The following is a 27,861-nucleotide window of genomic DNA, read 5'->3' on the forward strand; positions in this document are numbered from 1 at the left end:
TCAATCAAGCATTGACTTCTACCTTGCAACTAAGTACCTTTGGAGACCGAGGCAGAATTTTTTTTTCTCCTTACTTTGCATTTTCCTTCATTAGAAAAGGGGATGGCGTATAGTAACTCTGAGAGTGAAGCAAATGAATGTGTGTACGTTTTCTAGAGGCTGACTGGAGACTGGAGGTGGGTCTATTGTAAGTATATTTTCAGTCTGCTTTGAGACTGAGCAGGTAAGGATGAATAAAGCAGGTGTTACCATTACAGCATTTCTTCATCAAAGCTCTGGGACAGAAAGCTAGCTGTGGTGGTGCTTGCATATGACCCCAGCATTTGAACATCACAAGGATTACAAGTTAAACACCAGGTACCGAGGACTGATGAAGTGGCTGTTGCTCTTACCGTAACCCTAGCTGAGAGATGAGAGCCACAGAGGAACATAGCATAGAATTCAAAGGAATGAGCTTATCATGTACACTTGAGAGAAAGGGATGTGGACTTCGGAGACGATGGCACCTTGTGAGTGAAGAAGCCAGTGGTCAGGTCAAACTGTCAGAGTTACCAAATGCACTCGGAGTAACATTGATGGCAAGTTCACGGCATGCGGGTGACATTCAGTGTTGTGCACGAAGGTTAAAGATCTGGTAGGATACCCAAGCACTAATGGGAAGCCTCGGCAAACAGGACAGAAGGTGTGGGTGTAGCAGACACCCCCATGGAACCACGCAGAGGTGCATCACCAAGAGAGGAGGACAGGACAGTGTGACTCCATTACTTACTGGGGAGAAGCTGGGGTTTAGCATCACTATAAACTACTTTGACGTAATATTTCTCACAGAACGCCTGTTTTGTTATTTTAACAAGAAGATTCTTTTTTTCTTTTATGGCTAAAACAGTATAGGTGATGAAATGACCTCACAGGTAAGGGGTTGATGGAACTTAAAATGTTTATTTAAAATGAGAAAATATTTTTGACCACTCAAGAATCTGTGAAAGTGTTTTAAGAATAATGTTTCCAAAAGAGGCGCTTTAGAGACAGCCCGAGGTGACTGGTTAAGGACCGTAACTAAGAGCGAGACAGAGGAAGAGTGTTTTGTAAAGGAAGAGCTGGGACACCTGTAGAGAGCGACATATAGCATTCCCTGGTTTCCTGATACCACACCCTGTGACTTCCCTCCTACCCGTGCACTTGACAGAAATGGCAGTAACTCTTACTTTTGTTAATTATTGACGTTTGGATTCGATGTTACCTTTTAGGTGTTTCAAAATCTTGAGTGCTAATGGCGAGGCAAAAGTATTCCGACCCAGAGACCGTGATGACATTGTGAAAACTGTGATCGAGCCCATGGCATCAGAAGGCCTGAGGACCATATGCCTAGCGTTCAGAGACTTCCCAGCGGGGGAGCCAGAACCAGAGTGGGATAATGAGAATGATGTCGTCACCGGCCTTACGTGTATCGCGGTTGTGGGGATTGAAGATCCTGTGAGGCCTGAGGTAGTGAAAGCTCCCATTCTGACTGTGCAGAGTCCCGTGCTTCACCGAGCTAGGCAGTAGCCACGTTAATCAGGTCTTCCAGTAAAATGTCTGGGGTTGGTGATCTTTTTTCTCTGAACCAAAGATGAATGAAATAACAGCAAGGTGACAATAATAATGTAGTTAACATGCATTACTCTTTATGCTATTCAGTGAGGCAGCTTCCCTGGCTTCCCGTGCGTGTATACCAACATAACCTAGCACAGTGCCATGCCTGTGCTGCACAGTTTTCTGTTGATGATTATGGCCTTAGTATGGGATACCTTTAGATGATTGGGTTTTATTGTCTAGACCAGGACCATCCAGTAGAGCAGTGAGTGAAGACAGATATGTCTGATTTTTCTCAAGACAAAACCCACTGGCTATTTGTATCTGTTATGTTCTTGAGGTATGACTAGTACAATTAGAAACCTTTAATTTTTTTTAAAAAAAGATCTATTCAATTTTATTCTCTGTACATTGGTGGTCCACCTGTGTGTGCGTCTCTGAGGGTGTCAGATCCCCTGGAACTAGAATTACAGACAGTTCTGTGAGTGCTAGAAATTAAACCTGGGTCCTCTGGAAGAACAGCCAGTGAGTGCTTTTGGCCTCTGAGCCAACTCTCCAGCCCTGGAAAACTGAATTTTTAACTTAAATTCAAACATTTATCATAACTGGTAGCCGAAAGTGCTAGACTTTGACCTTTTCAGTTGATTGAAATTTGTGTTCATTTGATGGCTTTTTGGTTTTGAAGTATATCCCAGGTACTGTTCGATGGATTAGAGTCAGAAAGAGTTTAGAAATCTGGTCCCTGGCTTCAAAGAAGTCAGTGTCTTGGGTGACAATGGACACAGTATTTGGTGTTAGTCCATTGCCAGTTATGCAGAGACCATGGGGTATCAACCTAATCTTTGCTCTGATCTTACAGAGGGCAAAATTGAGATGTGTGGTGGGACTGTAGGCAGTAGACGGTATGTCCAAACCCCAGTTCTGTAAAACAAGAGTTAGAAAGACCACTAAGCTATATTCCCTCTCTGCAAGGCTCAAATAAGACTTCTTAAACATTGATTGCTTGTCTGAGTCTTAGAGCTCCGGGGATATGAGCTAAGGAAGGGGCGCAAGAACGTAGAGAGCACAGTTAGTTCGTGAAGCAAAGAGGGAACAACACAATAACTGCTTTTGTTTAATGATTGTATCACCTAATTTATTCATCCTGTCATGCTGGGCAGCTATCTAAAAACTGGAAATACTGATTTCAGGGAGCAAAACTGTAAGAGAATTTGTATTCCGGAAAAAAAACATCCAAGTTGTACAAGGATAGATGCTTCGATAGATAGAGTGCTAGTGGGAAGGAAACACCCAAATAGGTACAAGGACAGATGCCAGGACAGTCGGGATATTGTGGGAAGGAAAGGGTTTAGGAGGAAGACTGCTAGTCCCTGGGCTCATAGCCCTGATGTTTTAAATGGGTGAGGGCGCAGCTATGAGGATGGAAAGGTGGTGTTAAATGGGACTTGCTAGAGCATAAGAGTTGTAAAGGATATGCACAGGTCATAAAATAAGATAGTCGAGGAAGACCATATTAAGAATTTGAGCTGAAATGAAATATGGTGACACACTATGAGCAAGGCATATAAATAGCTGCAAGAAGAACATTCCAGGCTATATTAGTCACGGTTCTCTAAAGGAACAGAACTTACAGAATGAATCTATATCTATATAGGAAGGAGATTTATTAGACTGGCTTACAGGCTCTGCTCTGTCTAGTCCAACAATGACTGTCTACCAGCCATTCCAGGATCCGTTAGTTGTTCAGTCGATGAGGCTGGCTCTCTCAGCTAGTCTTCAGCATATGCTAGACTACTGAAGAAGTGGGCTCTAATGCCAGTGAAGGAATGGATTTGCCCGTGGGATGGGGAGAGCAAGCAGGCAAAGCAAGCTTCCTTCTTCTATGTCCTTTAGATAGGCTGCCAGCAGAAGATGTGACCCACGTTAAAAGTGGGTCTTCCCAGGCCGGGCATGGTGGCGCATGCCTTTAATCCCAGCACTTCGGAGGCAGAGGCAGAGGCAGGCGAATTTCTGAGTTTGAGGCCAGCCTGGTCTACAGAGTGAGTTCTAGGACAGCCAGGGCTACGCAGAGAAACCCTGTCTCAAAAAAAAAAAAAAAAAAATGTGGGTCTTCCCACTATGAATGATACCGTTAAGAAAAATATCCCTCACAGGTGTGCCCAGCCATGTAGGTTATAGTTACTTCCATATGTAGTCAACTTAACAACCAAGGATAGCCATTATACAGGCAAACAGCAAAACGTGCAGAGGACTGCAGGTGAGAAAATAGTACTGAGCTATTTTAAAGACAGGAAGGAAGCCAACATGGTGCTAAGTGTAAAGAATCAGGAGATAAGATTATCCCTGCTCTAACTAGACTGCAAGCCCTCTGAAGTTTTTCTTTTAAAATTTACGCATATAACATTATTTATGTGCTAAAATACTTTGAAGACTAGAAAGAGAGATACAGAAGCAGAAAAACCAGTGAGATTTGTAACACTCATCTCCAGTAATACTTGGAGATGATGACAGAAGATGAAATGAAGGATGACTTCGGGGTGGAATAATAGGGATGTTGGCTTTGGGTATGCTGGGTTTGGCCATGTTGAGTTATATGAGACATCCTGTGTGTATCACGTGAGCATTTGGACCTAGAAGCCATAGAATAGTCAAAGCTGGAGAAATTACTCATGAGACAAAAAGAAACCTGGGGAAAGTGTATAGCCACAGAAACAGGTAAAGGCTGAGAGCCAATTAGAAGCCTTACAGAAGAAGAGGAGCCAGTCTCTCCCTTCCGTCATTTGATGAGTGGCAGAGGGTATTGCCGTGTCAGAAGAGTGAAACAAAACTTCAGCTTGAGAGATCAAGGTAAATTTAGCTTGGTTTTTGCCATTTTATGGGCTCTTCTAGATCTTTGCCATAGGAAGACCAGGCAGAGTTCTGTGTATTGACTTGCAGCTTAAATTTTATCTAACAGAGTACTAAGTCAGGATGTCTGTACCTGAGTCTTCTTAACCCCATTATAGTCTTGATATTTTCGTTGATGAAGAGGGTTTGGGTTTTCGTTATTTTGCTTTTTCATTTTTTTGTTTTTTAACCAGTGGTTGTCAACCTCCCTAAAGCTGTGACCCTTTAATGCAGTTCCTGAAGTTGTGACAACCCCCAGCCATAAAATTATTTTTGTTGCTACTATATAACTATAATTTTGCTGCTGTTATGAATTGTAATGTAAATACCTGTTTTTTCTGATGGTCTGGTCTGGTTTGGTTTGGTTTGGTTTGGTTTTTTGAGACAGGGTTTCTCTGTATAGCCCTGGCTGTCCTGGAACTCATTCTGTAGACCAGGCTGGCCTCGAACTCAGAAATCCGCCTGCCTCTGCCTCGAAAGTGTTGGGATTAAAGACGTGCACCACCACTGCCCAGCTTCCGATGGTCTTAGGGGACCCCTGAGAAAGGGTTATTCTATATCCCCCAAAGGAGTTGCGACTTACAGGCTGAGAACCAGTGTTTATAATACATTAATTGATCGTTCTTCACAAGATAGATGGGTGCAGAAGGGGTGGAATGAGAGACTATGAGCCAGTTGCTCTGATGTCTGGCCTGTGCCGTTCTGAATCGGGAATCAAAACAAATGTAGTTTTCCTGCAGCTGGCTGGGAGCTTAAGCAAGACATGTCACCTCCCTTAAGTACCTTACTTTTAAAAAATGGAGGCAGTGTGTGAGTTGGAAGTTAGAAACGTTTTCTGTTTGGTGGGCAGAAAATAAATATTAGTTTCTCATTATGAATCAGCTTAAGATATAATTCCTGTATCATACAATTGTAACTCTAATGGTCCTCGTCTTGCTGACTGATAGTTGTGCAGATATCACTACAGTCAGAATAATTTCATCACCTGACACAGAAACTTCATAACCACCTATACCCATATTTGTTTTAGCTCATTACAACTAAATATTGAGTGGCCTACATCTTGCCATGTCTTCTACCCCTTAAACTCTCAGCTAAGTCAATTTTTGGTTTAAAAACAGATAACCCAGTGTCGCTCCTCCGATTCATCACCGCATCATTCAAATGGTACCTAGCACTTAGTAAATATTAGGTACAGTGCGTGTGGAGAACGTCTCCTTTCAGTGATACACCGAAGGCCAGCGTGGGGAAGATAGCAGTGTAAAGCTTTACATTTAGATACAAACTGGAGTTGTGTGTAGTTATTTAACTATCGTAAGACTATCAGGTACCCTGCTGTGTGTGCCACCCTTGAAAAGCATCCCCGTGGTAATTATTTCACCAGAAATATCTAATTTAATAGTGCAGTAAATACTAAGCTCTAGTTACTTACCAGGTCTTTAAATATGTAAATAGATGAAAGAAATTGCATTGGTGATTCAAACATAAGGGTCCTGCCTTGAGAAAAGGATCGACTTGCAGAAGGCATGAATATATAAGTATCTGTAATATGGTGGGGTAGTCAATAATAGAGATATTTAATAATAAATAAATGAAGGCCAAATGTCTAGCTAGGGACTCCATTCACTGGAGCTCCAGAGAAGTTCCATTTAACCTGGACTTAACAGAAGTTACAGGCACACAGCTTGCATGTCTGTGAAGTGTTACACACTAAGAGATTACACACATAAGAGTTTCTTCTCTCTCTCTTAAAATCGTGATCATGTTGGCATTGGGCTCTCCTCATTCCGCCATGAAAACCAAACCAGAGCAGAGCTGAGTATCACTTGCATCAAGCATTTCCCTTGGGTGTGTCATTACCAGCATGCTTTCCTCAGGGTTGCTCTCTGCATGGCCCGGAAGCCATTTGAATTTGCAGCTTCTGCTCATGTAGGATCTGTATGGATTTTCCCCCCCTAGAGGAGCAAGAAAGATTTCCTGAGCAAACTACAGTAGCAGAAGCACACCCTGCCATGTCAGTCTATATGTGGTAAAGTTTAGTAAATCTAGGAAACTATTCCGAGGCCATCTGCTACTCTGTAGTACGGAGAGCTCTGCGCTTTGTGTGTAACAGCTGAATGAAGCGTCATTTCGTAAAAGAATTTTATCAGAAACTGCATCAGATGTTCAAGAACAAATGGCATAGAGACAGGGAGAGCAGTTAGAGGATATTGCAATAAGTTCTGAAAATAGAACTGACTCAGGAGAAGTTTGGGATAAACTATGTTAAGACCTGTTGGTCCTTACAGAAGCATGGGGGAGGAATGGATAAGGAATTAGAGTTGACTCCTAGGCTTTGATAGGTGCTGAGGTTTAGAAAGCGTGGTATTCGGAACCGTGACGCCCACCTTATAGACAGAACCTTGAATACAGTTCTCCGTGTGAGAAGGAAGGGTGATTGGGTTTTAAAGATGGATGAGGACGGCTCTCCTCAACCTTCCTGATGTTGTGACCCTTTAGTACAGTTCCTCCTGGTGTGGTGACTCACAACTCACAACAAAATTATTCCATTGCTACTTCATAACTAATATTGCTACTGTTATGAATGGTAATATAAATAACTGATGTGCAGGATGCCTGATATACGACCCTCCCACCCAAGGGGTCATCCACAAGCTGAGAACCACTGGTTAGGGGAAAGGAAGTAAAAGTGGGCCGTCTATAACTATATGTGTGTGTGTGTGTGTTTAATTGCCTTAAGAATTGCCTGATGGGCTGGGCGTGGTGGTGCACGCCTTTAATCCCAGCACTCGGGAGGCAGAGGCAGGCGGATTTCTGAGTTCAAGGCCAGCCTGGTCTACAAAGTGAGCTCCAGGACAGCCAGGGCTACACAGAGAAACCCTGTCTCGAAAAGCAAAAAAAAAAAAAAAAGAATTGCCTGATGGTTTCCAGAGGGAGAAAGACCTTAAATAGTATTGAGAAGGTAGTATACAAAGCAAGGGTAGCAGCTAAAAATGACTGGTAGTAATAGAAACAAAGACACTATTGGCAGTGATTGAAGAAATATTGGACATCTTGAGATCAATGTGTCAGCTGTGGTCTATGAAGTCATGTTTGTTCAATATTTTTCTTGGAAAAAAAATTTCCATCCTAATGATTTTATTTTTCCTCTGTGAACCAGGTACCAGAGGCAATAAAGAAATGTCAGAGGGCTGGAATTACTGTGCGCATGGTCACTGGTGATAATATTAACACTGCTCGGGCCATTGCTACCAAATGTGGTATTTTACACCCAGGGGAAGATTTCCTATGCTTAGAAGGTAAAGATTTTAACCGAAGAATACGAAATGAAAAAGGAGAGGTAAGATTTTTTTTTCCTTAAGTTTTAAATTGATATTCCTAGTGTATTAGTAATTTCCTCAACCAATACATAGTGAATTTGTTGTTAGGGACCATGCCTCAGTAATGCTGTTCAGAAGCAACACAGTCCTGCATTCTAGGGGACAAGAATGGTGGTTCTGGAAAGGCTTGTGTCTTACGGGATGTTTTATGAAAGGAGTTACTATATGTCTATAAGTCCGGAACTATAAGACTACTAAGGTGGGCTGAAAGAGCAAAGAGGATGTAGATTTTAGGAGACTCTGTATTCTCAGAATTCTCATGCTAAGGAAGTTGATTTTCAGAGGCAGTATGGTGCAGGGAGGTTCACAAGTTAGCCTAATGGTATAGATAGCAGTGTATTTCAAACTTGTACAGAAATCAGAGCCACCAAGACAGTGTGTTAATGCATAGATTGATACATCCCACTCAGGAATATTTACCGTTGACCTGAGGCCCCGCCCAAGAACTGGTAAATGTGACAAGTCCCAGGGAGTGTCTGTTACTCTCTGGACCATGAATAAGGAACCACGGGTGAATATGGCAGCTAGCTGATTTGGAACTAAGACTAGTTTTGGCACATTTTAACCTTGATAAAAATTTATAGATTGAACAAGAAAGGATAGACAAGATTTGGCCAAAGCTTCGAGTACTTGCAAGATCATCTCCCACTGACAAACATACACTGGTGAAAGGTGAGTACATTGTACAACCATCTCACGGTTTCCTAACACAGGGACATGTTCTGCCTCCTGAAGTTCAAACAAATCCTGACTATTAAATTGAGTCACAAATAGCATTTTTCTAGTAAAATGTAAAAATACTTCTTTCTGATATATTAGGCAAATTGCATTTATCTTCAGTAATTTCCATAAAATACTGCTCCCACGCTGCCTTAGTCGCTAGAATTGATTGTTTTGCTCCATAGCAAAACAGTTTATATTTTTACATTTGTTTAAATATATTTTTCTAATTTTCGAGTCTCTGAACCAGGCTAATAAGGATGTTGTACGGAACCACTTCATGCATTCTGTAAGGGTTTTGATAGCACTGCTATTTCCTTCTATTTAAGGTATAATTGACAGCACAGTCTCAGAGCAACGACAGGTTGTAGCTGTAACGGGTGATGGTACAAATGACGGGCCTGCACTGAAGAAAGCAGACGTTGGCTTTGCAATGGTAGGAGCCCATGCTAATGTTTACACACAGCTCGCTGTCTAGGTTGTCTGCTTTGTTTGTTTGTTTGTTTGTTGCCAAAATTGCTATCGATTTGAAACAATGTTCTTCAAGGTTAGTTTTAAAAGATGTAAGTGAATTTATAGCTCTAACTATTTTATATGCTACCTTTATTAGATACTATCAAGTCTAGCCAGAAGACTATTTCTTTGAACAGCTGTAACAGTGTACATTTGCTTTGTACTCTGAGACATGTTTAAACATTATTCCCCTCGCCTGCATCTCACAGCCACCTTCTTAACAGACTCATAAGAATGGTGACCTAACTAATGGCTTTTAAAGAGTACCTGAATGTCATCATTTTCTGTAGCGATTCAGTCACCTTCGTGAATAGATACTGCGTTTCATTATGGCAGCCTTATTCATGCATATGGCATACTCTGCTCATATCCAAACAAATCAGCCCCTCTCTCACTTCCCCTCCCCCTTCTCTAGGCCTTCACCCTCCACCCTCTTCTACTCGGATGCCTTCCATAGTTTTTCTATCTAGATTCCACATACAAGAGATTTGTTTTAAGTGGGGGAGGTGCCTGCTTTTCCACAAAATCCTCAACTAAGTGTTTTCTTTACTCTTTGTCTTATTTTTAGAAAATAGTAGTCTGTAATGCTAATTACCAAAACTAAAACATAACCAAAATAAATACCTTGAAATTTTGAATATTTTTGTTTAATATGCAGCCCGTTCTTTTTATTTCTGCATTGGACTGGAGAGTTTCACAACGGACTGCAAAAGTCTGTTCTAAATAGTTATGTGTTCTACTTCATGTGACTATTCATGGTCATTGTAGAAATATCAATGTGCTTTAGAGGTGCTAAATTTGTCTCCTTATCCTACAGTATGGGAGACACTGAATTCTGAAACCCACTGTGACATTAAGGGCTTTGGGTGTGAGGGTGTTTCTGTGTCCCAGGCTGTACTTGTGTGATTACCCACCAAGATTTTCTTGCTAAAATAGAGATATAGAAGATGACTCTGGGTGATAAGATTTAATTAAGACAGGTGGTAAGAGGAAATTCCCCTCAAGCAAAAATAAATATTTCAAGGACTCACCACCCTACCCTACCTACCCTACCCTATCCTACCTTACCTCTAAACAACTGTATTGACATGTAATGTTGAAACTTGCGAAGAGTTCCTGACGTGGACTGAGGAATTCTTGGGGGTTCTGCCTTGTGCTTTAAGCAAGCGACATCATCCTCTTTGGGAACACTGCAATCAGTAACTGTCGCCCCTCCGCATGTAGCAGATTCTTGCTCCTTCTGTGACCCTGACACTTAGCCAGGATGCCAAAACTAGTACCATGGAACAAATTGTTCTTTTCTACAAAATTTGGGCATAAGACAGATACTGAAGGTTTTAAGTAAATGTTAGCAAAACTCACCAATCCAGGACACCCCCCCCCCCAAATACAGTACAGAAGCTATGTTGGTAGTGGTTTTGTTTTTAGGGTTTTGCATGATTTAAAATTAAATTAGATTTAAAAAATTAAACTTATTTCAAAAGTAAAGCGAAGGAGTCAGTCTGGGTGGCTGGGACTCAAAACCATTTTCTGCTAAAACTTGACTTCTGAGACGACACAGATCAGTTCAGAGACACGTGCGCAGGTAGTCAGTTACACTAAGGAACTCCAAGTTCCCATACCAGCTAACCTACTTTTTATAACTATTTCTTAAATTTATAAGGATTTGAACAGAGCTATGAAGGTTTGCATTCGTAACCTATGTCATAAAACTAAGGTGATTATGTAGAGGCTGAGAGAGAACACCGTGGCTTGTAATTGCTGATTTTGAGTTAAACCTCCATCTCAGCCTTCAGTGCCGATTCATACAGAGCATGCAGCATTTCTAACGGGGCTCATCAGATGCCTCTACCATGCGCCATTTAGTTTTTGATTCCCAAAAGAAGATTTGACCATGTTAGCTGTTGGGGTTTTTTTTTCCCCATCTATATAAACTGTAATGACCCCACTACTTTGTCAGCATAGGAAGCATTGACGACTGGCTTTTCCTAAGGAAGAAGAGGCCTCGACTCTTACACAGATATCAGGGGCACGGGCACGGCACTGCATCTGCTCCACGTGCATGCTCGTGCCTTTGCACGCTCATGCATGTGTTCCTGGTCTTCCAGTGGGGTTATGTTGTCACTTTGGTTAGACCAGCATTTCTGTATGGTGTCTATATTATGACTGCCAGCTCCATTCCACCCTGAGCCACATGGTCTCCTACAAGTATTTTTACTTTTCTGGAGAACTTTTTTTTTTTTTTTAATTTCCTGCAACTTATGTTTTTCTTATATAATTAACTTTTTTCCTAATTTGTAACATACTTGGCGAACCCTCATTCCCAGACTCTCTTTGCAATGACTCAGAGACCAGTCAGTGCTCTTACCAAATTCATCTTACAGACCTCCCTCCCCACCTCCTGACCTTCTGGGATCTGGAGTTGGAGTGACAGGTTACCTGACTGCATGCATTTGAGAAGGAGCTCTGAGGATCTGGTTGCCTCGTGTTTTCATTTTATTAAACCTGGAAGACATCTAACAGAGAAGCATCTAAGTCATAAATGCACAGCCGAACTCAAGTGCACACCATTCTGTGTAGGACAGAAAGTGCACACTGCCAATGACTCCTGGAGCTTGCTGCTTCTGTCTGGTTTCATCTATACCGAATCATATGTATTGTGTTAGCATCCGTATGTGAACATTATCTATGATGTTTATAGTTACAGTTAACTTGTTTTGATTAACCCACAGTCTTTTAACCTACCATCCTGCTGTTGACAGTCTCACTAGCCTGAGGCTCCCCAGTGCTTCCTCAGGTCTTCAGGTCTTCAAGAGTGCCTCTCATTTGTCTCTAAGTGTTCCCTTAAACTGCAGGGCCTGAGAGCCAGTTAGGAATTCTGTAATGGGGGAAAGGCCTTCTCTGCTTCCGTCCTGACTGCTTAAGCTTCAGATTGCTCTGGTCTCCTGAGTTATTTATCAGTCATCATCTGCTTCAGTCCTTGCGGTTTCTGTGCAAGCTCTCCCTTCCCTCGCCTTTATCGCTTCTAATCTCTTCTCATTTTTCAACACTGTTTTAAACTTGAGAGTACACACACTTGTACACGTGTAGTGATCATCTCCACCTCCTCCTTCTCATCCCTCCACCTCCCCAGTCCTTCCAACGTGTCCGCTGCCACCTTCACGGCCAGCCTTTCTAAAACCATTGGTGTTTTTAGCATACTTTCTGCGTGGCCTTGGAAGACACATCCCTTGATTTGCACTGCATGCTTCATTCCTTACATATGAAGTCAGCTAAGCCTGAGAGTCCTTCCCAGGCGCATCTTAGCATTGACAGTATTACCTTCTTTTAGCATAAATGTAATTCTTTTTGTTAAGTGTAATGGTGCGCATTTGCATATGTAAAGTGGTATTTTCAGCCCATAGTCTAATTCACAGGCTTTTTTAACAGGGCATTGCTGGAACTGATGTGGCTAAAGAAGCATCTGATATTATTCTCACAGATGACAACTTTACAAGCATTGTCAAAGCAGTTATGTGGGGACGAAATGTCTATGACAGCATCTCAAAGTTCCTTCAGTTCCAGCTTACTGTTAATGTAGTAGCAGTGATTGTTGCTTTCACGGGCGCTTGTATTACTCAAGTAGGTGACTGTTAATATTTATTTTAAAGCAAAAAATTATATGCTCTACCTTTTTAAAGTCCTTAAGTATTGAAGTAAGATGAAGCTTTATATTATAGGCTAATTAACATGAACCGTAATCTGCTCTGTTCCTTAAGTCTTTGTAGAAGTCTTTCCTACTAAAGGCTTTCCGAAAGTTGCTGCCCTCCCCCTGAACCGTTGTGAATGGCTATTAGGAAGCCTGTCTTTTCTAGGACTCACCACTTAAGGCGGTGCAGATGCTCTGGGTAAACCTCATCATGGACACGCTGGCTTCCCTGGCTCTGGCTACGGAACCACCCACCGAGTCACTCCTGCTTCGGAAGCCTTATGGTAGAAATAAGCCTCTCATCTCACGCACGATGATGAAGAACATCTTGGGCCATGCATTCTATCAGCTCGTAGTGGTCTTTACACTCTTATTTGCTGGTAAGAGTTCACTGTGATCACGTTTCTGTTACACCGTGTCTGTTGCGCATCGATGCTGTTCAGTGTGCTGTAGTGTGACAGAATTCCAGAAGCATAAGGCCTGCTCCTGACTCCACTGTGTGTCTTTCAGGTTCTTTTAAGTTCACTTGGGTGAACGGTAGGGGAAGTGAAGAGGCTTAGCTTTTATCTGGGATTCGCGGCACTTAGATCTGTGGTCCTGACATGTCTCCGTAGTGTCAGGGCTGCACCAAATAATCCCAAGGTCCCTTCCAGCTCTTTCTGTGTGGTCACTGCACATCACAGATTGGCCAGGCTTTGCGAGTATGCACTCTGTTAAGTTGCATGGCGGGTGATTTCAGTGATAATTACAAAATGGTGGCATCTCGTTTCAGGAGAAAAGTTTTTCGATATAGACAGCGGGAGGAATGCCCCTCTGCACGCTCCCCCATCAGAACACTACACCATTGTGTTCAATACCTTTGTGCTGATGCAGCTCTTCAATGAAATAAACGCCCGGAAAATTCACGGGGAAAGAAATGTGTTTGAAGGAATCTTCAATAACGCCATCTTCTGCACCATTGTCCTGGGCACCTTTGTGGTGCAGGTCAGTAGATGGGAAGGGAGTTTAGGTGGGTTATTCTGTGAGACATAGTAAACTGGTCCATTGTTCACATGGTACTCCAGCTGGGACAGACGCTTCTGTATGGTGACTTCTGATGACTCCCTAATTTCACGTTGCCTAAAGTATATTCTGAAAACCATTGCAGCTTGTCTCTAGCTTTCTCAGAAGTTAGTTCCACAGCTGCCTAAGCAATTAGCTTTCTTTTAACTGTAAAGAATTATTGTTAATGAGACCAAATCAGCCAGTCACATAATTATTGGTTTTCCCCCAGTATCTTAATGCCTTTCTGTTACACCTTAATTCTACCAAAACACAAAAGTTTTTTACTTAAAAAAAAAACAATCTAGAGACACTGAGCATTTTCTCATTCCGTTTCTTGATGTACAAAAGGATGGTTTTTAGTTTCATGCTTTTATGAAAATCCAGACCTGATGGTCACATCACCTATGAGGAAACTGAATGCTAGACTCCTAGCAAGTCGGTGGCAGCTCAACCTGGAAAAGCACACAGATATTCTCGACATTAAAAGAAGAAAAGAAAAGAAAAGAAATGAAATGAAATTAACAAGTAAATGCAAAGAGTTAGATTTATAATTCTTTTTAAAGAAAAAAATGGTAACCACTTTCATACCAAATTACTTCGTTTTTTCATTTCAATTATTTCATAGCTACTTATCAGAAAGAATTGTCAGACTCAGACAAAGGTGAATATTTGATTGCTTAATACCTATTATTCTGAGGTATGCTATTATAGGACACTAAAAGTCAAGGAGTCCCAGCGTGAATTTTATGTACGTATGTCGTTGGACTTAAGGCTCACTGTTGGATAGACTTTGCAAAGCTAGCCCACATTTCACAGAGTGTTGCCAGGTTGTGTTTCTTTCATTGCAGAGCGTGCATAGTTGGCTTAACATCTAAATGTAAAGTAGGAGTAAGTTCCATGTAGGAGAGAAAGCAAGGAGGCATTCTCTCTGTCCACGTCTCCATAACGTGTGCTTCCCACAAAGCCTTTCATGAAAGGCATGAAGGATTCAAAGCATAGCCAGGAATGTAGCTACATGACATACATAGCGAGAACATACAGGTATTCCTTTGGTCATGAGATTTTTATTTTTAGTAAACATAACTTCCTATATATATTTAAAACTTGGGGTCGAGATTTTACTTTATTTTAGTTGTCATTTAAATAAACTTACTCTTGATTATCCCTCCAGATAATAATTGTGCAGTTTGGCGGGAAGCCTTTCAGCTGCTCAGAACTTTCAATAGAGCAATGGCTGTGGTCGATATTCCTGGGAATGGGGACCTTACTCTGGGGCCAGGTAAAAATCTCACTGCTTTTGTGGTTCTTTTTAAAAACATGCAGCCGTTTCTGTTACTATTCTGGTTACCATTGAGTCACAAAAGGGGATCCTGAGTGACACGGGATTTGTCTCCCTTCCCTAGGCGGCTTGTCCAAGATGGCGCTTGCTTATTGTGCTCTGTTCTTTTGCCCTTTACTAAAGATTGTAAATCAGGTTGCTGCAGTTACAAAGGGTACATACATGACTAGTTAAGATGTCAACGCCTGCGTCTTTATCATCTACTTATATATTTTCAGAATAAACATACTTCCATTATTCTACTATATAAGTTAATATTTTTCAAAGCCTAGAAGAAGTTTTGAGTCTTACCTAGCAAGCAGTTCTTTAAAATCATGGTATCTGGAAAACATAGCCACAAAAAAAGGATTTTCAGGTATTGGAATGGTTTTAACAGTGCATCTGTCAATGAGAAAAGACAGAAAAGTAAGCTCTCCGCAACCGTTCCTGAGAGTCGGCTCACTTGCAGTCGCATGCCCTTCTGTTAAAGACGGGTGGTAATGCCACGGTGTTCACCGCCAGGCTTTCGTTCCTGGTATGAAACCGCTGCTGGAGAATCAGTACTAACACATCCGTGAGCCAAGGGTAGTGGGTGGCTGTGGAACTGTGTGCGCTCGGCCGTTCTGCAGAGCAAACCAAACTCAGCTTGTATTTAGCTCAGCCTTCCTTACCTTCTTCTTAGTCCTGTTTCTGGGTTCTATGTGTCTTTTTATTATCTTAAACATCTCTTTCTCTGTGATCCGTAATTGGTCCACATTTCTTTTGTAGATTTCCAATCTAATTATTTTTGCAATGTTCTCTGATAGGCAGAGCGCAAGCCTACAATCTAGAAATCTGCCTAATGTCAAGAAGAAGAAACTGAGTGCTGTGCAGCAGTGGGCTCACGTTAATTTTGCCTGTTGATTTTAATTGTGTGATACTTAAAAAAAAAGTCTTGGCTATGGTGCCCAGGAGACCTGGAATCTTAGCCATTCCATGAGCAAGTCACTTCACATATCTGAGCCTGTTTTACTTCTGAAGTCAGGGGGCAGGAGTACAAGGGCTCCAGGCTGGTCTGTGTCTGGGTGCATCTTGCTTTCCCCTTGGTAAACTCTGCCTGCTAACACACAACTGCTAATATGGGCTGTTGATGTTTCTGGTATTCTTCTTGTCTCTGGGGGTATCCCTTGCTAAGTATCGCTATTATCAATCAGTGTTGATCCAAATTTTAAATAGCTAAGTTTTCCAAAAATAATTAACTAAAATATTTCAGTGTAACCTTAATGATTTTCTGGGTTCTGATGTTTTCATTTGTTGAACTTTATAGCACTAATGGATTACAAGCTTGTTTTGCATCCAGTTCAACCACTTTTTATTTGAAGCAAATGTAATCAATAAGCATTCAAGTGGAAATTCTGTATATGTACACATGGTCGTGCAGTTCACTGTCATGAATGTCTAAAATATAAGAAATACAAGCAAGTTAATTCATATTCAGAAAACATTTTGTCCTTGCAAACTTATGTAATTTGTATAACTGAATAACTTTTATTTTGGGAAAAATCTGACCTCCAAGATCTCACTGCTTCTCTGGTAAAGATAAATGGACACTCTTGCCGTTTTTAATACCTTAAGTTCTTTCCCCTGTGTTATAGCTTATTTCAACCATTCCAACCAGCCGCTTAAAGTTTCTAAAAGAAGCTGGTCATGGAACCCAGAAGGAGGAGATACCCGAGGAGGAATTAGCAGAGGATGTTGAAGAGATTGACCATGCCGAAAGGGAGTTGCGGCGTGGCCAGATCTTGTGGTTTAGAGGCCTGAACAGAATCCAAACACAGGTATGGGTCTGGTAGAGAGGTAGGAGAGCTGATGGGAGTAAGGACGTTGTTCACCTGGGGAGAGGTCCACTTGTGCTTTTAACTGCCTTTCCAGCCTTCCCGGCCCACAAAACGTATTCTTTTGAAAACTACTACTGATGGCTGAACTGAGTGAAACTCTTAACTGATTATGAAAGAATGTCTCTTATATGCCCTCAGCTTTTTTTTTCCCCCTAGCTTTTATTTTCCCCTCTCATCTCAAAATGCTACATCTTGCCTATTGATGTGCTCTGTAAAAGTGCCTTTCCCTTTACGTTGTAAATGTTGGTTGATGGAACGGTCCTTTCTCTTGTTCTCTCTCTCTTGCTGAGCAAGCTGTCACGATCTCTGATTCCTTGCAGATGGATGTAGTGAATGCTTTCCAGAGTGGAAGTTCCATTCAGGGGGCTCTAAGGCGACAACCCTCCATCGCCAGCCAGCATCATGATGTAACAAATATTTCTACCCCTACACATGTAGTGTTTTCCTCTTCTACTGCTTCTACTACTGTGGGGTGTGAGTGTGTGTTCCTAAGTGCATGAAATTAACATTTCCTATTCCACACACCTAACGTTTCTCATTCTCTCCTGACTGTTTAAACTCATTGTTTGGGCTTTTCATAAAGCTTTCTTTTTGTAAAGTGGACTGAGACCTCAAGTGTTGCCATTGTTACTGTTTCAGTTCGTAGAGGGGTAGAGGAAAGGTGGGTCAGATGCAACTAAAGATTACACTCGAAACCTGGGAGCTTGTCTCTGGGCTAACTCTTAGAGTTCATACGGGGACTAAAACTACAGCTTAGCATTTATGGAAACGACTATAAATTTTTGAGTATATGCCTTTCAACGTATCCATACTGCATGGCTCCCGGAAGCATGTGATTTGAAACTGAGCTAACAAAACCAGAAAATTGACGTTTGTAAAGCTAAAGAGTGAATTTGGCGTCTCAGCTTTCACGTTGTCCATTTAGAAAGTTAGCAGCATGAAGTGAAGCTCTTGCATAGCTAGCCACTTGCCTGCCTTCCTAACTGGAACTCTGTCTGCCTTGATCCTGTGAGCCACTGAATAAGCTTTCATTATTTTTACACTCTCTCTATTGATCGGTTTCTTGGGCTCTTCCCTTTTGTACAATAAGTTCAGCTTGAAAGTGCATTGTAGATAATATTCTGATGCAGTGTATTCACTGCTGTTAGTCTGTCGAGTTAAAATAGAAATGCATGGTGAAGTAGAATTATAGAATGATAATAAAGTCAGAAGAAATATATACAGGCTGCATTTGGTTGTTTGTGTGTGTGTGTGTGTGTGTGTGTGTGTGTGTGTGTGTGTGTGTGTGTGCGCACATGAGCACGCGCACCCGCATGCAGAAATGCAGACTGTGTAGGAGCTCTCCTGGATTAGAGTCTGCCTTTCCCCAGGATTCCCAGTCAGGTGAAATGACACGTTAGAGTCTGAGAGGTCTTGGGGTTGATTATGTGTGCTAACACTGTACCATAGTCCATAAAAACCCCGTGGGGTGTAGGGACATTTACATCTGGCTTATGGTGGAGAAATTCCATTTGGCTGCACCTCCTCAGCCTCTAGTAGGTGGGAGGAGAACTCATTTTATGCCTCCCTTTGTCACTCAGCTGTATTTATTTATACTCTGTGTAAAGGGCCACTAGATCGGTGATTCTCAATCTGCCAAACACTGCCACCCTAGTGACAGCAGAAGTAAAATGACTTGGGTTGCTTCTTCACAACTGTAATGTAAATGGGTGATTCGAAGGCTATGTAATAGGGGATCCCCTCCCTATACACACCCAAAAGAACTGTGACCGTCAGGCTGAGAGCCACTGATTTAGACTTAACACCGCACTCATGCAGAAAGACAAGCATGAAGAATGATGGTGATTTGAAGGGACATGTAACCATATATTTTTTTAAATGTACATTCAATTGTCTATTTGAATAAATGCCTGAGCCATCATTTCCCTGTTAAGATCATTTTAGTGATTACTGTTTTCCTTCCAGAATGTTGGTATCAGGTCTCAACTTTATGAGTAAATAAACGGTGCCTTCATTCTTAAAATTATTGAAACAAAGGTGAACATTTCTATGTTATAAAATATTTATATTTTAACTAATGTAAGTGCTCAGCAGAATTGATTTTATCCTCTGAAAAAATGTTGAATGACACCGGTTTATTGAGCCTGACTATTGGCACTACAGTGACATTTCTATACTTGTCTTTTAACCTAGTTTCCTGTATACAGTATACACCCCAAAAGAGAGGTAAATTGTTAGGCCATATAAGTCTAAATAGTTACTAGAAAGGAAACTTTGAAATTTGTTGTCTTTTCCTTGAATTTTTTTTTCAAAGAGTCCCAGAAGGTATGTGTTTAGAATCTGTTCTTTCCAGAGAACTAAAGTGATTAAGTTATAATCTTTAATACAGAAAAACAAAACACTAACATTTTTGTAGAAAAATGGCATATACTCAAATATTTATAGCTGTTTAGTAGCATTTTATAGATATGTATTCGGGTTCGTCTTCAATTTTAATTAAGGAAGGAGTGGGGCAGATGTGACTTCATTGTGGCACTCAGCTTATATTTGCTTGGCTTGTTCATAGTTGGTGACACCCTAATTCCTAGCATGATAAATAGTCCCCTTTGTGCTTGACATTGTTAACCTTGAGTTGTTTTGAGAAATATGTGCTTTTTTATTTAAAGATAATTCAAGTAAGCTTGTGTATGGCTAAGTTCTCATTTTGTTTTGTTTTTGTTTTTGTCTTCTTAGGGAAAAAAAATCCTACAAAATGGCTATTAAATTTGTAGCCAGTAACAATGAGATTTTGTTAGTTTTTCTTTGAACGTGTATCTCTCGATTAGAGTACGTGGTTTCGTTGTTCTGTAGTGTCCTACTAAAATATTCATTTTTTTACAGTGTATTGCAAGTTCCACTGCATTACATGCAAATTCGATTCACTCATACCTAGCTGTTTGTGGATTCAAACTCATAAGTGAACCATTACTGTGGCGACGTTCCTGGTGTCCTGACATCTCTCTGTGTTTTGTGCTGTTTACAGATCCGAGTGGTGAATGCATTTCGTAGTTCTTTATACGAAGGGTTAGAGAAGCCAGAATCAAGAAGTTCAATCCACAACTTTATGACACACCCTGAGTTTAGGATAGAAGATTCAGAGCCGCACATCCCCCTTATTGATGACACTGATGCTGAAGACGACGCCCCTACAAAACGCAACTCCAGCCCTCCGCCCTCTCCTAACAAAAATAACAATGCTGTTGACAGCGGAATTCACCTTACAATAGAAATGAACAAGTCTGCTACCTCTTCATCCCCAGGAAGCCCACTACATAGTTTGGAAACATCACTCTGATTGTAAGCTGAATGGTAACACACTAGCTGCATTGTAAAGAAACAAATCGAAACTGAGTCTTTTCACATATTGTGACGGACAAGATAGTATTCTTGTCTCTGGACTTCAACAGAAGACACACTTGTACGAATGTAGATTTATTTTTTTAAAAAAAACAAAAGCAAAGCTTTCTGCCAGACTGAGGGTGCTTTTTTGGGGTGTGGGAGAAACGAACTGACAGATAAACAGCGGTGACTCGGCACGAGTGGCCTGTGGGTCGTCAGTGTACCTAACGTTGTCCTGACTAGCAGAGCTGTGGTTTATCTCAGTACTTGATGGGAGGGAGGGAGGAGTGACGCTGGGTGAGACAGAGAGCCCTGGATCATTGAGTGAATACTTTAATTTCTGCTGTTGGCTGTTAATAATTTGGATTATTTATGTTTATAAATGATACAGATCTGTTTACAAGGTTTGTAGATACTTTTTTTGTTCTTCATAGACGGGAAGCTTCCTTATAGTAATGCAGAGAAAAATTAGTCCTTCAAATACTGCTGTATTTTCAGGAAAAAAAAGGGGGGGGTGTTTCTATTGAAACTGTACTAAATTTTTGCCTACAATTTATCTTGTTACATATGTAGATAAATTGCTAATACTAATAGCCAAATAGATAACACTAATGCTTTGTTTAAAAAACAAAAAAGAAAAAAAGAAAACAAGACAAAAAAAAAAACCAACAAAAACCATGAGCAGTGGTGTTCTAATGAAGTTATGGCATCTGTCCTAATTAGTTTCTTAAATACATTTACTACTTAATGGTTTTGAAAGAACTGTTTAATTTTTAAATTTTTTGAAAACTTGCTGATAACCTTTTGTTCAGAATTTAGTAGCTTGATTATCGCGGGACACACACAATGAAAGATGCTTGAAATGCGTTTGATATTTCAGGCCAATCAAATTAAACTGTCAAAGTACAAGAGAAACCTTTAGTCTTTTTTTTTTTGTTTTGTTTTTGTCTAAATATGTTAGTTCAGTGATGTCTTAGTGAACTGTGAGTGACTGCATTGATTTTTCTAATAACTCCATAGATACCTTCACACAGCATAGAGGGGGCTGTTGGCATTTTGAGAAAGGTTAATAGAGAGAGGCATACATCGTCTCCTTTTGTTTTTGAAACTTGTTTGTAAACATAAATAAATATGCCCTTTTATTAAATAAATGCACAGCAATGGTTCTTCAGACAGCTCAGCTCCTTGGTTCTGTATGTGTGCCGCACTGGCCTGTCTCCTCTAACCACAACTAGAAAAAATTTAAAGCTGGTGACAGCCCCAGGAAGGGCTGTTTGAATCCTTTCGTGGTCACCCCATGGAGTCGAGCTGAGACAGCAATTTGGCCACCTAGCATACCCTTCCTAGAATCTACTTTTATCTAAAGTAAAGTAGTCTGGCCATTTTATACGAAGTAATGACCACAGTTGTCTCTGATGTATTTGTTTTTTATTAAGTGTCCCAGTAACAGATTAGATTAAAGGGATGGTGCATGAAGGTTTGAGGAAGCTTCTAAACATGATCTATGTAGATGTAATAACCAACTCTATGCCGAAATGCTCATCTCTGAGACAATTGAGTTTCCAGGCTCTCTGCTTCTTTTCTGTCTATCTTCTTCCTTTGTTTGCCTCTTGTCTTGACCCTTTAGAAAGTGGTATTGTTTCAGGGCGCAGATCTCGCCAGATAAACAATCCTCAGGCTGACCTAAAGTTTACGAGGACTACTACATCCAAGAATGCTGACCTAGCAAAGAAACATCTAGTTGATGGTGCTTGATATATATATTTTTTTTTCTTTTTTTTTGGCGGGTGGGAGGAATCTTTCTCTCCCCATCAGTTGCCTGTAGTAACTCTCTGCAAGTCTTAGAAACACATCGGCTCTGTCCCATCGATCACTGTACATTTTTACTCATCAGGTGTTTGTAGTTATTCATACTGTAAAAAGAGGTAGCATGATATGCTGGGACGCATATTTAGACCAGGAGCCCAAGGTGGGCTCCTCGTCTTGAATTTGCCATTAACGTGCTGCATGATCTTGGGGCAGTGACTCACCCTGATGGAGGGTGGGGGACTAGACTCCTCTTGAAGAACCCTTTCAACTCTAAAAATTGACCCTATCCACTGAAGAAGCCTGTGAGGCATAGGGAATAGAGAAAAGGGAAATGTTCTCAGCTTTCTTTTTTATTTTGGTTATGCTTAAATATGAATGTAATTACCAAGAGAATGAGACGTGCATGTGCTTTGGAGGGTTTGTGTCTAGCTTTTCCGGTCTCTTTTTTTTTTTTTTTTTTTCAAAACTCAAGGCAATGGCTTTTTACCCCACCTCTAAATCCATAAGCGGGTCTTAGGACATCCGTGAAGTAATAATAACAAAACACGCTCGGTGTGCGTTTCTCTCTTTGAGACACTGTAATTTCTACCAGAAATGTCCACAGCATTATGTAAGTAGGAAAAAAAAAAATACAAGCAAGCTGTTAAAGATCTTGGATCCCATTCTATAGTGTGTATACCTAAATCAACTTCTGTAATTCACATTTTTCTCTTTTATTCTCTAACCAAAATCAGAAAGGAAAAAAAAAAAAACTTGTTTAATTTTGCATCCCAAATGTTTTTAATCTTTGTATATTTTTTAGACTCCCTTTTCTCCCCATCATTGCCTTTCCGTGGTTGTAAATACTTGTCGCACTCTGAGGATGAGTTACGTCTTGTCATCTTACAAATATGTGATATGGTAATTTTCATAACAGATTATCAGTTTTGAACCAAGAAAATGGTGATTTGTTTATAAGAGAAAACAAAACAAAACAAACAAACAAAAAAAAAACACCTGGCTTCATTTCTGTGAAATTGCTCTTTGAACCTTTCATTTCCACGTGTAAGCCAACTGGGATACTACCGTGATGGTGTTGATTTCTTCTACTGATGCTTACCATCTCTTTTAGCCACTGAGCCTTTTATTATTTGTCTATTTGTAAAGTTTATTTGTCTTAACTCATTTAATAAATATACTGTTTATCTGTTTCTGAATGGGGACTGAACTTTTTGACCCTTGGGGTGATCTGAACACCATATTTTGGCATTCCTTTTTTCCTACCTGAGATTTTTGCTTTTAATCTCCGTAATGCAGAGTCTATAAAATACTTGGAATGTTATGATGGGTCCCGGGACTCAGTGTTCTCATGCACTTGCCTGGTTTCCCCTCTCAAAGGGAAGTGGGTGTAGTACCCCAGCTGCTGCCCAGAGTGACAGCCCTCAGTCACAGCATCCGTTCTGCAGGCCAGGGAGGACAGCGGTTTAGTTTAGTGTAGAACTTGTTTTCCACATGATTAAGAACACTTTATTAAACAATCCGAACTTTTTAATAGCAATTATCTTAACTCTGATGGAAAAATAATAGCAGTGAAACTTACACTTCGGTGGTTTCCATAGTCAATGATTGCCATAAATTCACAGAACAATGCCGAACCAGCAAGGTAATTTTGGATACTGTATTTTGATGGAATAAACTATTAAATGGTTGAATCATACAGCAGGAAGGGTATTTTTCATCTTGTCAGATTGGGAACTTCTGTATGTATTAACTGTCAGAATTGAGTTTCTAATTCTATTTGTAAAGTTAAACTAAAGAAGAAGAGGCACTTTCTTTAGCCTTTGTTTCTTGGCATTTTCCCCCCTTACCTTTAGAAACCTTGGTTTCTTGAACCTTTCAGTCACTAACCTGGGCTGCTCTAGAACCTGCCTGAAGTGCAGGACACCGTCCTTTTTCAATTATTCTTACACATAGATGAGTATCTGTATTGCTGTGCTCCTCTCCTGGGTATGTGTCTATAAGAAAATTACTTTCATCCAAATAATTTATCAACAAAGTGGTAGCTTTTTTCTTATAAACCCTTAATCCTATATACTTTTGCCATGAGAATGATTTCTTTTCCACTTTTCATATTTTTTTTAAAAAAATATTTTTAAAAAATCTTATAGTCAGATATAGTACAAGCAGGCTGAGTCACTCTGTTTTCTCTGAGTTTGAATTGTCATTATTGAACAGTACCTTCATGGCTCCAAAATAGAGGCTTAAAGTTAATGTGTGTGTTTATACGGTGTTGGTGCCCGGTACAGTTTCCTTAAGCGACACTGCCCTATGAAAAAGCCCTGTGCACTTCTGGATTTGGGTTCAGCTCAAAACTAAGCTTCTCTTAATTTAAATCAAAGGTTAAAGGTCATATAGTTTTGGGGTTTCCCCCCCCAATGTTAGCAATGGGGTTTTGGCCCATAAACTAGGAATTACGAAGTAATTTTCGGTATGCCAAACATTTTATACGGGTTATGTCAATAATAACCCTGTGAACTTCCATTGTACTTATGGAAAAACTGAGGCTTAAAAAGCTTTGGAACACATGGTAGAAGTCAGCTTCATACTGAGACAGCATTGAAGAGCCCCAGCTGCTAGCACTTAAGTCAAACAAGTATCAAAAAAAAAAAACTCCAGTGCATAAGCCTGGTGCTGCCGTCCTTGCTGCTGCTCTTCTCTGATAATGGAGGCTTCCGAGATAACTTCTAAACAACAGCTCAAAGACTGAGGCAACGAGTCGCTGCCTAAGATGTAAGGAGCCCAAGCTCTCCTCACAGGTCAGAGGAAGATAGGACAGAGATGTTCGTCACATACTTCAGTTAGAAGTTCTGAGATGGGTGGTTTTGAAGTTCCATAGGTAGCATTAAAGGTCAGCACTTTTATTAATCATACGGGATGAGAGTTTATCACATTACAATACGATGAGTACTCTTGTCTCTGTAAAGAAGAAAAGCTGGAACTACAGAATGAATATACTACTTAGACATGGCTCACTCTTTTTTTGCTCTTTCTTATATGCCCTTTGAAATTTTCCTAGCTATATTTGAGACCCCATCTACTCCTCCACCCCCTTGAGTTTATTTTAGTGAGATATTTTGTGTCTCGACAGTATTTTCCTTGATGAAAATTCTTAATGCGTTCATATTTAGCTCACGTGACAGACACTTGCACATCAGATTTCAGTGAGTCAAATCTAAGTGGATCACAACCCTTTCTGATGGCCTCAGTCTCAGTACCATCTGCAGCCCTGCAGTTTGTGAATGCTCCATCCCTTTGGTTTGTAAAAATGAGGCGCTGCTAGCTGACGTCCGTGGTCATTATGGTATCTTCATTGAGGTAAACTATACTAAAAGTCTTTCTCAATAAGACAGCTTTGGACATCGCTAGTCTTTAGTCTGAGGCAGCATGTCTTAATGAATAGCTGGAGGGGGAGAACAGGGAGAAAACGTGGCCACTAAGACCTGGAGTGTGTGACATTCAAAATTCAGGTTTGGATCCTTTTCATCATCATAAGTCTGCTCCGAGGTGAACCCCCTGTGAGGCAAAGGGTCTTTGATGATTTGTTTTCGTGCTGTAGAATTGAGGGAAGTAATACTTCTCCATTTCTGAAGTGCAGTAGGGGCCAGGGCCATCAAACAATACAGCCACTCCAATTCTAAGGGTCGGATCCTGCCATGTCATTTTAGATCATTGTCTGGGCATTGGTCCCTGTATTCCTTCCTGCTAAATGAGCTGCTAACTGCTTAGATGGGTTTGTTCAAATCTCTTGCTCCTCTGGCATTCATTCAACAAATACTCGGTACCTATGAGGAGGAATTCCTGTCTCTGATTCTAAGAATCAAACAGGATCAGATTGGGAGGTGCAGGGCAAGGGGGCTGGGTGGGTGAATCTGTATTCCATAGTGTGTTCACAGACACCCTCACAGGTGAGTAACTGGACCCAGGGAACCACCTGCTGTGTTATCAGGAAGTACCTTTTGTACAGGCTCTAGTAGGTTGGTGTTTGCCAAGTTAGAGGGCCAAAAGGGAGTGCTCAGTGTAGCTGGAATGGGCTAGGCCAGTGGGAGAGTTTTCTACAGGCTTGAATAGAGCCAGGCAATGGTGGTATGACCCTGTAATCCCAGCACTTGAAAGGCTGAAACAGGCAGGTCTCTGTGAGTTCCGGGCCTGCCTAGATTACAGAGTGAGTTCCAGGCCAGCTAACGGTTACAAAGTGAAATCCTGTCTCAAACGAGCGAACAAACGCTTGGATAGATAGTAGGCAACCACTGAAGTTCAACCCTGGTGAGAACTAGGCTAATGAATAACATTCACTCTATTCAGTTTAGTCTTCTCTGTCTCTTTATCGTCCCCTTGGAAAGATCTGCATAGGCCCGTTTTTCTTATTTTTGTTCATTCACACTTGCCCTCCCCATCCAGTTGGCAGCAAGCTGGTACCATTTATAAGCATCTCACTTCTTTACCCATTTGCTTCATCCTGTGTGGACGTTTTCTCTTTGGATGACAGTGACCATTCTATTTGCTGTTTTTCATTATGGAAGCAAAAGATGGCCACTCTTAACTCTGACATCATAGGGTATCCTTCTAACTGCCTTTTTTGGCTTCTTAAAACACCCTTTGCACCTCTGGTCGTATTTATCTATGGCATGACCACCATCTCTCATCCTTGCCTACTAACCGTCATCTTTGCCATGTAGTAGAGTTGGCTCCCTCAGCCTATTCTGTCATTGACCTAGAGGCCTGGGAGGCTTTGCCACCTTGATGAGCCTGAACTCCATTCAACTTCACACCTCTTCCTAACTTTACGGCATAGTCGTAGTCTTGATAGAGACGGGGGTGCACGGGTCTCCTTGTTTCCTGACTGACACTCAAGCCAGTCTTTTATTATCCTCAGGTCCATTCCCCATTGCATGTATTCCAAGTCTTTATATGTCCCGTAACGCCAGAATCCAAGCCCTCGTTTGCCTGACCAGGATCCATTCTGCGTTATTCTGTCTTAGCATTTTGCTGGTCTTCATGTTTCAACGGACATCTGCTGCTCATTCTCACTGTGTTAGGCTTTAGTCCAAAACGGCATTTTTTAAATCTGTCTCTATTAAACCATATTAAGGTTTGCAGCTTTGCTGAAACTACTGCTTTCCTGGGGCAGGGAGTGGGGGAGGCACAAGCAAGCAAGATCTGCAAACAAGCCTGTGCCTGATTTAAAGATCTACTAAGCTGATGTTTAACCCAACCATTGATTAAAGACCACTTGGTTAAATACTCCATTATGTAACATGTCAGTAGCCATTGAATCCAATAGTGGATAATGATTTATTGAAATGCTTTCTCTCGGCTGCTTTTCCTTTCACCTTTAGTTTCAAGTCTTTTGTCAATATCCTCAGTTTTGGTTATTATTGCCCTAAATTCCTCCTAGCTCGAATCCATACAAGGTAGTTTCTTGGCTTTGTTGCCCCTATCCTACTAAATCCATGCCATACCAAAAATTCTCCATTATCTAGCATCTAGGGATTTCTAGCATTCCCTATTCTGAGAAACAGTTTTTAAGAGGATGGCCCCAGGAAGCTTTGAATAGCCCTTACCTCTGAACTCTAAGCTCGACTCGGTCCCCCTTTCTCTGCTGTGGGCAATGTGGTGTTCATGTGTTCTCCCAGCACC

At 41.0% G+C, this 27,861-nt stretch overlaps 1 protein-coding gene across 5 annotated transcripts in view; it reads left to right on the forward strand.

Moving 5' to 3' along the window:
• The window catches only part of Atp2b1 (ATPase plasma membrane Ca2+ transporting 1), a 107,379-nt gene extending 83,998 nt beyond the window's left edge, over positions 1 to 23,381 (forward strand). Inside the window, exons 12-22 of one of the 5 annotated variants that reach the window (XM_029482169.1) lie at positions 1,248 to 1,485; positions 7,619 to 7,798; positions 8,423 to 8,510; positions 8,888 to 8,994; positions 12,501 to 12,692; positions 12,926 to 13,139; positions 13,532 to 13,743; positions 14,975 to 15,082; positions 16,756 to 16,938; positions 17,319 to 17,470; positions 20,021 to 23,381. In XM_029482169.1, coding sequence (XP_029338029.1) covers positions 1,248 to 1,485; positions 7,619 to 7,798; positions 8,423 to 8,510; positions 8,888 to 8,994; positions 12,501 to 12,692; positions 12,926 to 13,139; positions 13,532 to 13,743; positions 14,975 to 15,082; positions 16,756 to 16,938; positions 17,319 to 17,470; positions 20,021 to 20,033 — 1,687 coding nt within the window. In that variant the 3' untranslated portion in view covers positions 20,034 to 23,381. Of the gene's footprint in view, positions 1 to 1,247; positions 1,486 to 7,618; positions 7,799 to 8,422; positions 8,511 to 8,887; positions 8,995 to 12,500; positions 12,693 to 12,925; positions 13,140 to 13,531; positions 13,744 to 14,974; positions 15,083 to 16,755; positions 16,939 to 17,318; positions 17,473 to 20,020 lie in introns of all 5 variants that reach the window. The other 4 variants (XM_029482166.1, XM_029482168.1, XM_029482165.1 and 1 more) reach the window with 4 other exon arrangements.
• The last annotated feature ends 4,480 nt before the right edge of the window (positions 23,382 to 27,861 follow it).

The sequence above is a fragment of the Mus caroli genome, chromosome 10 (genome assembly GCF_900094665.2).
Source record: "Mus caroli chromosome 10, CAROLI_EIJ_v1.1, whole genome shotgun sequence".
Lineage (NCBI taxonomy): Eukaryota > Metazoa > Chordata > Mammalia > Rodentia > Muridae > Mus > Mus caroli.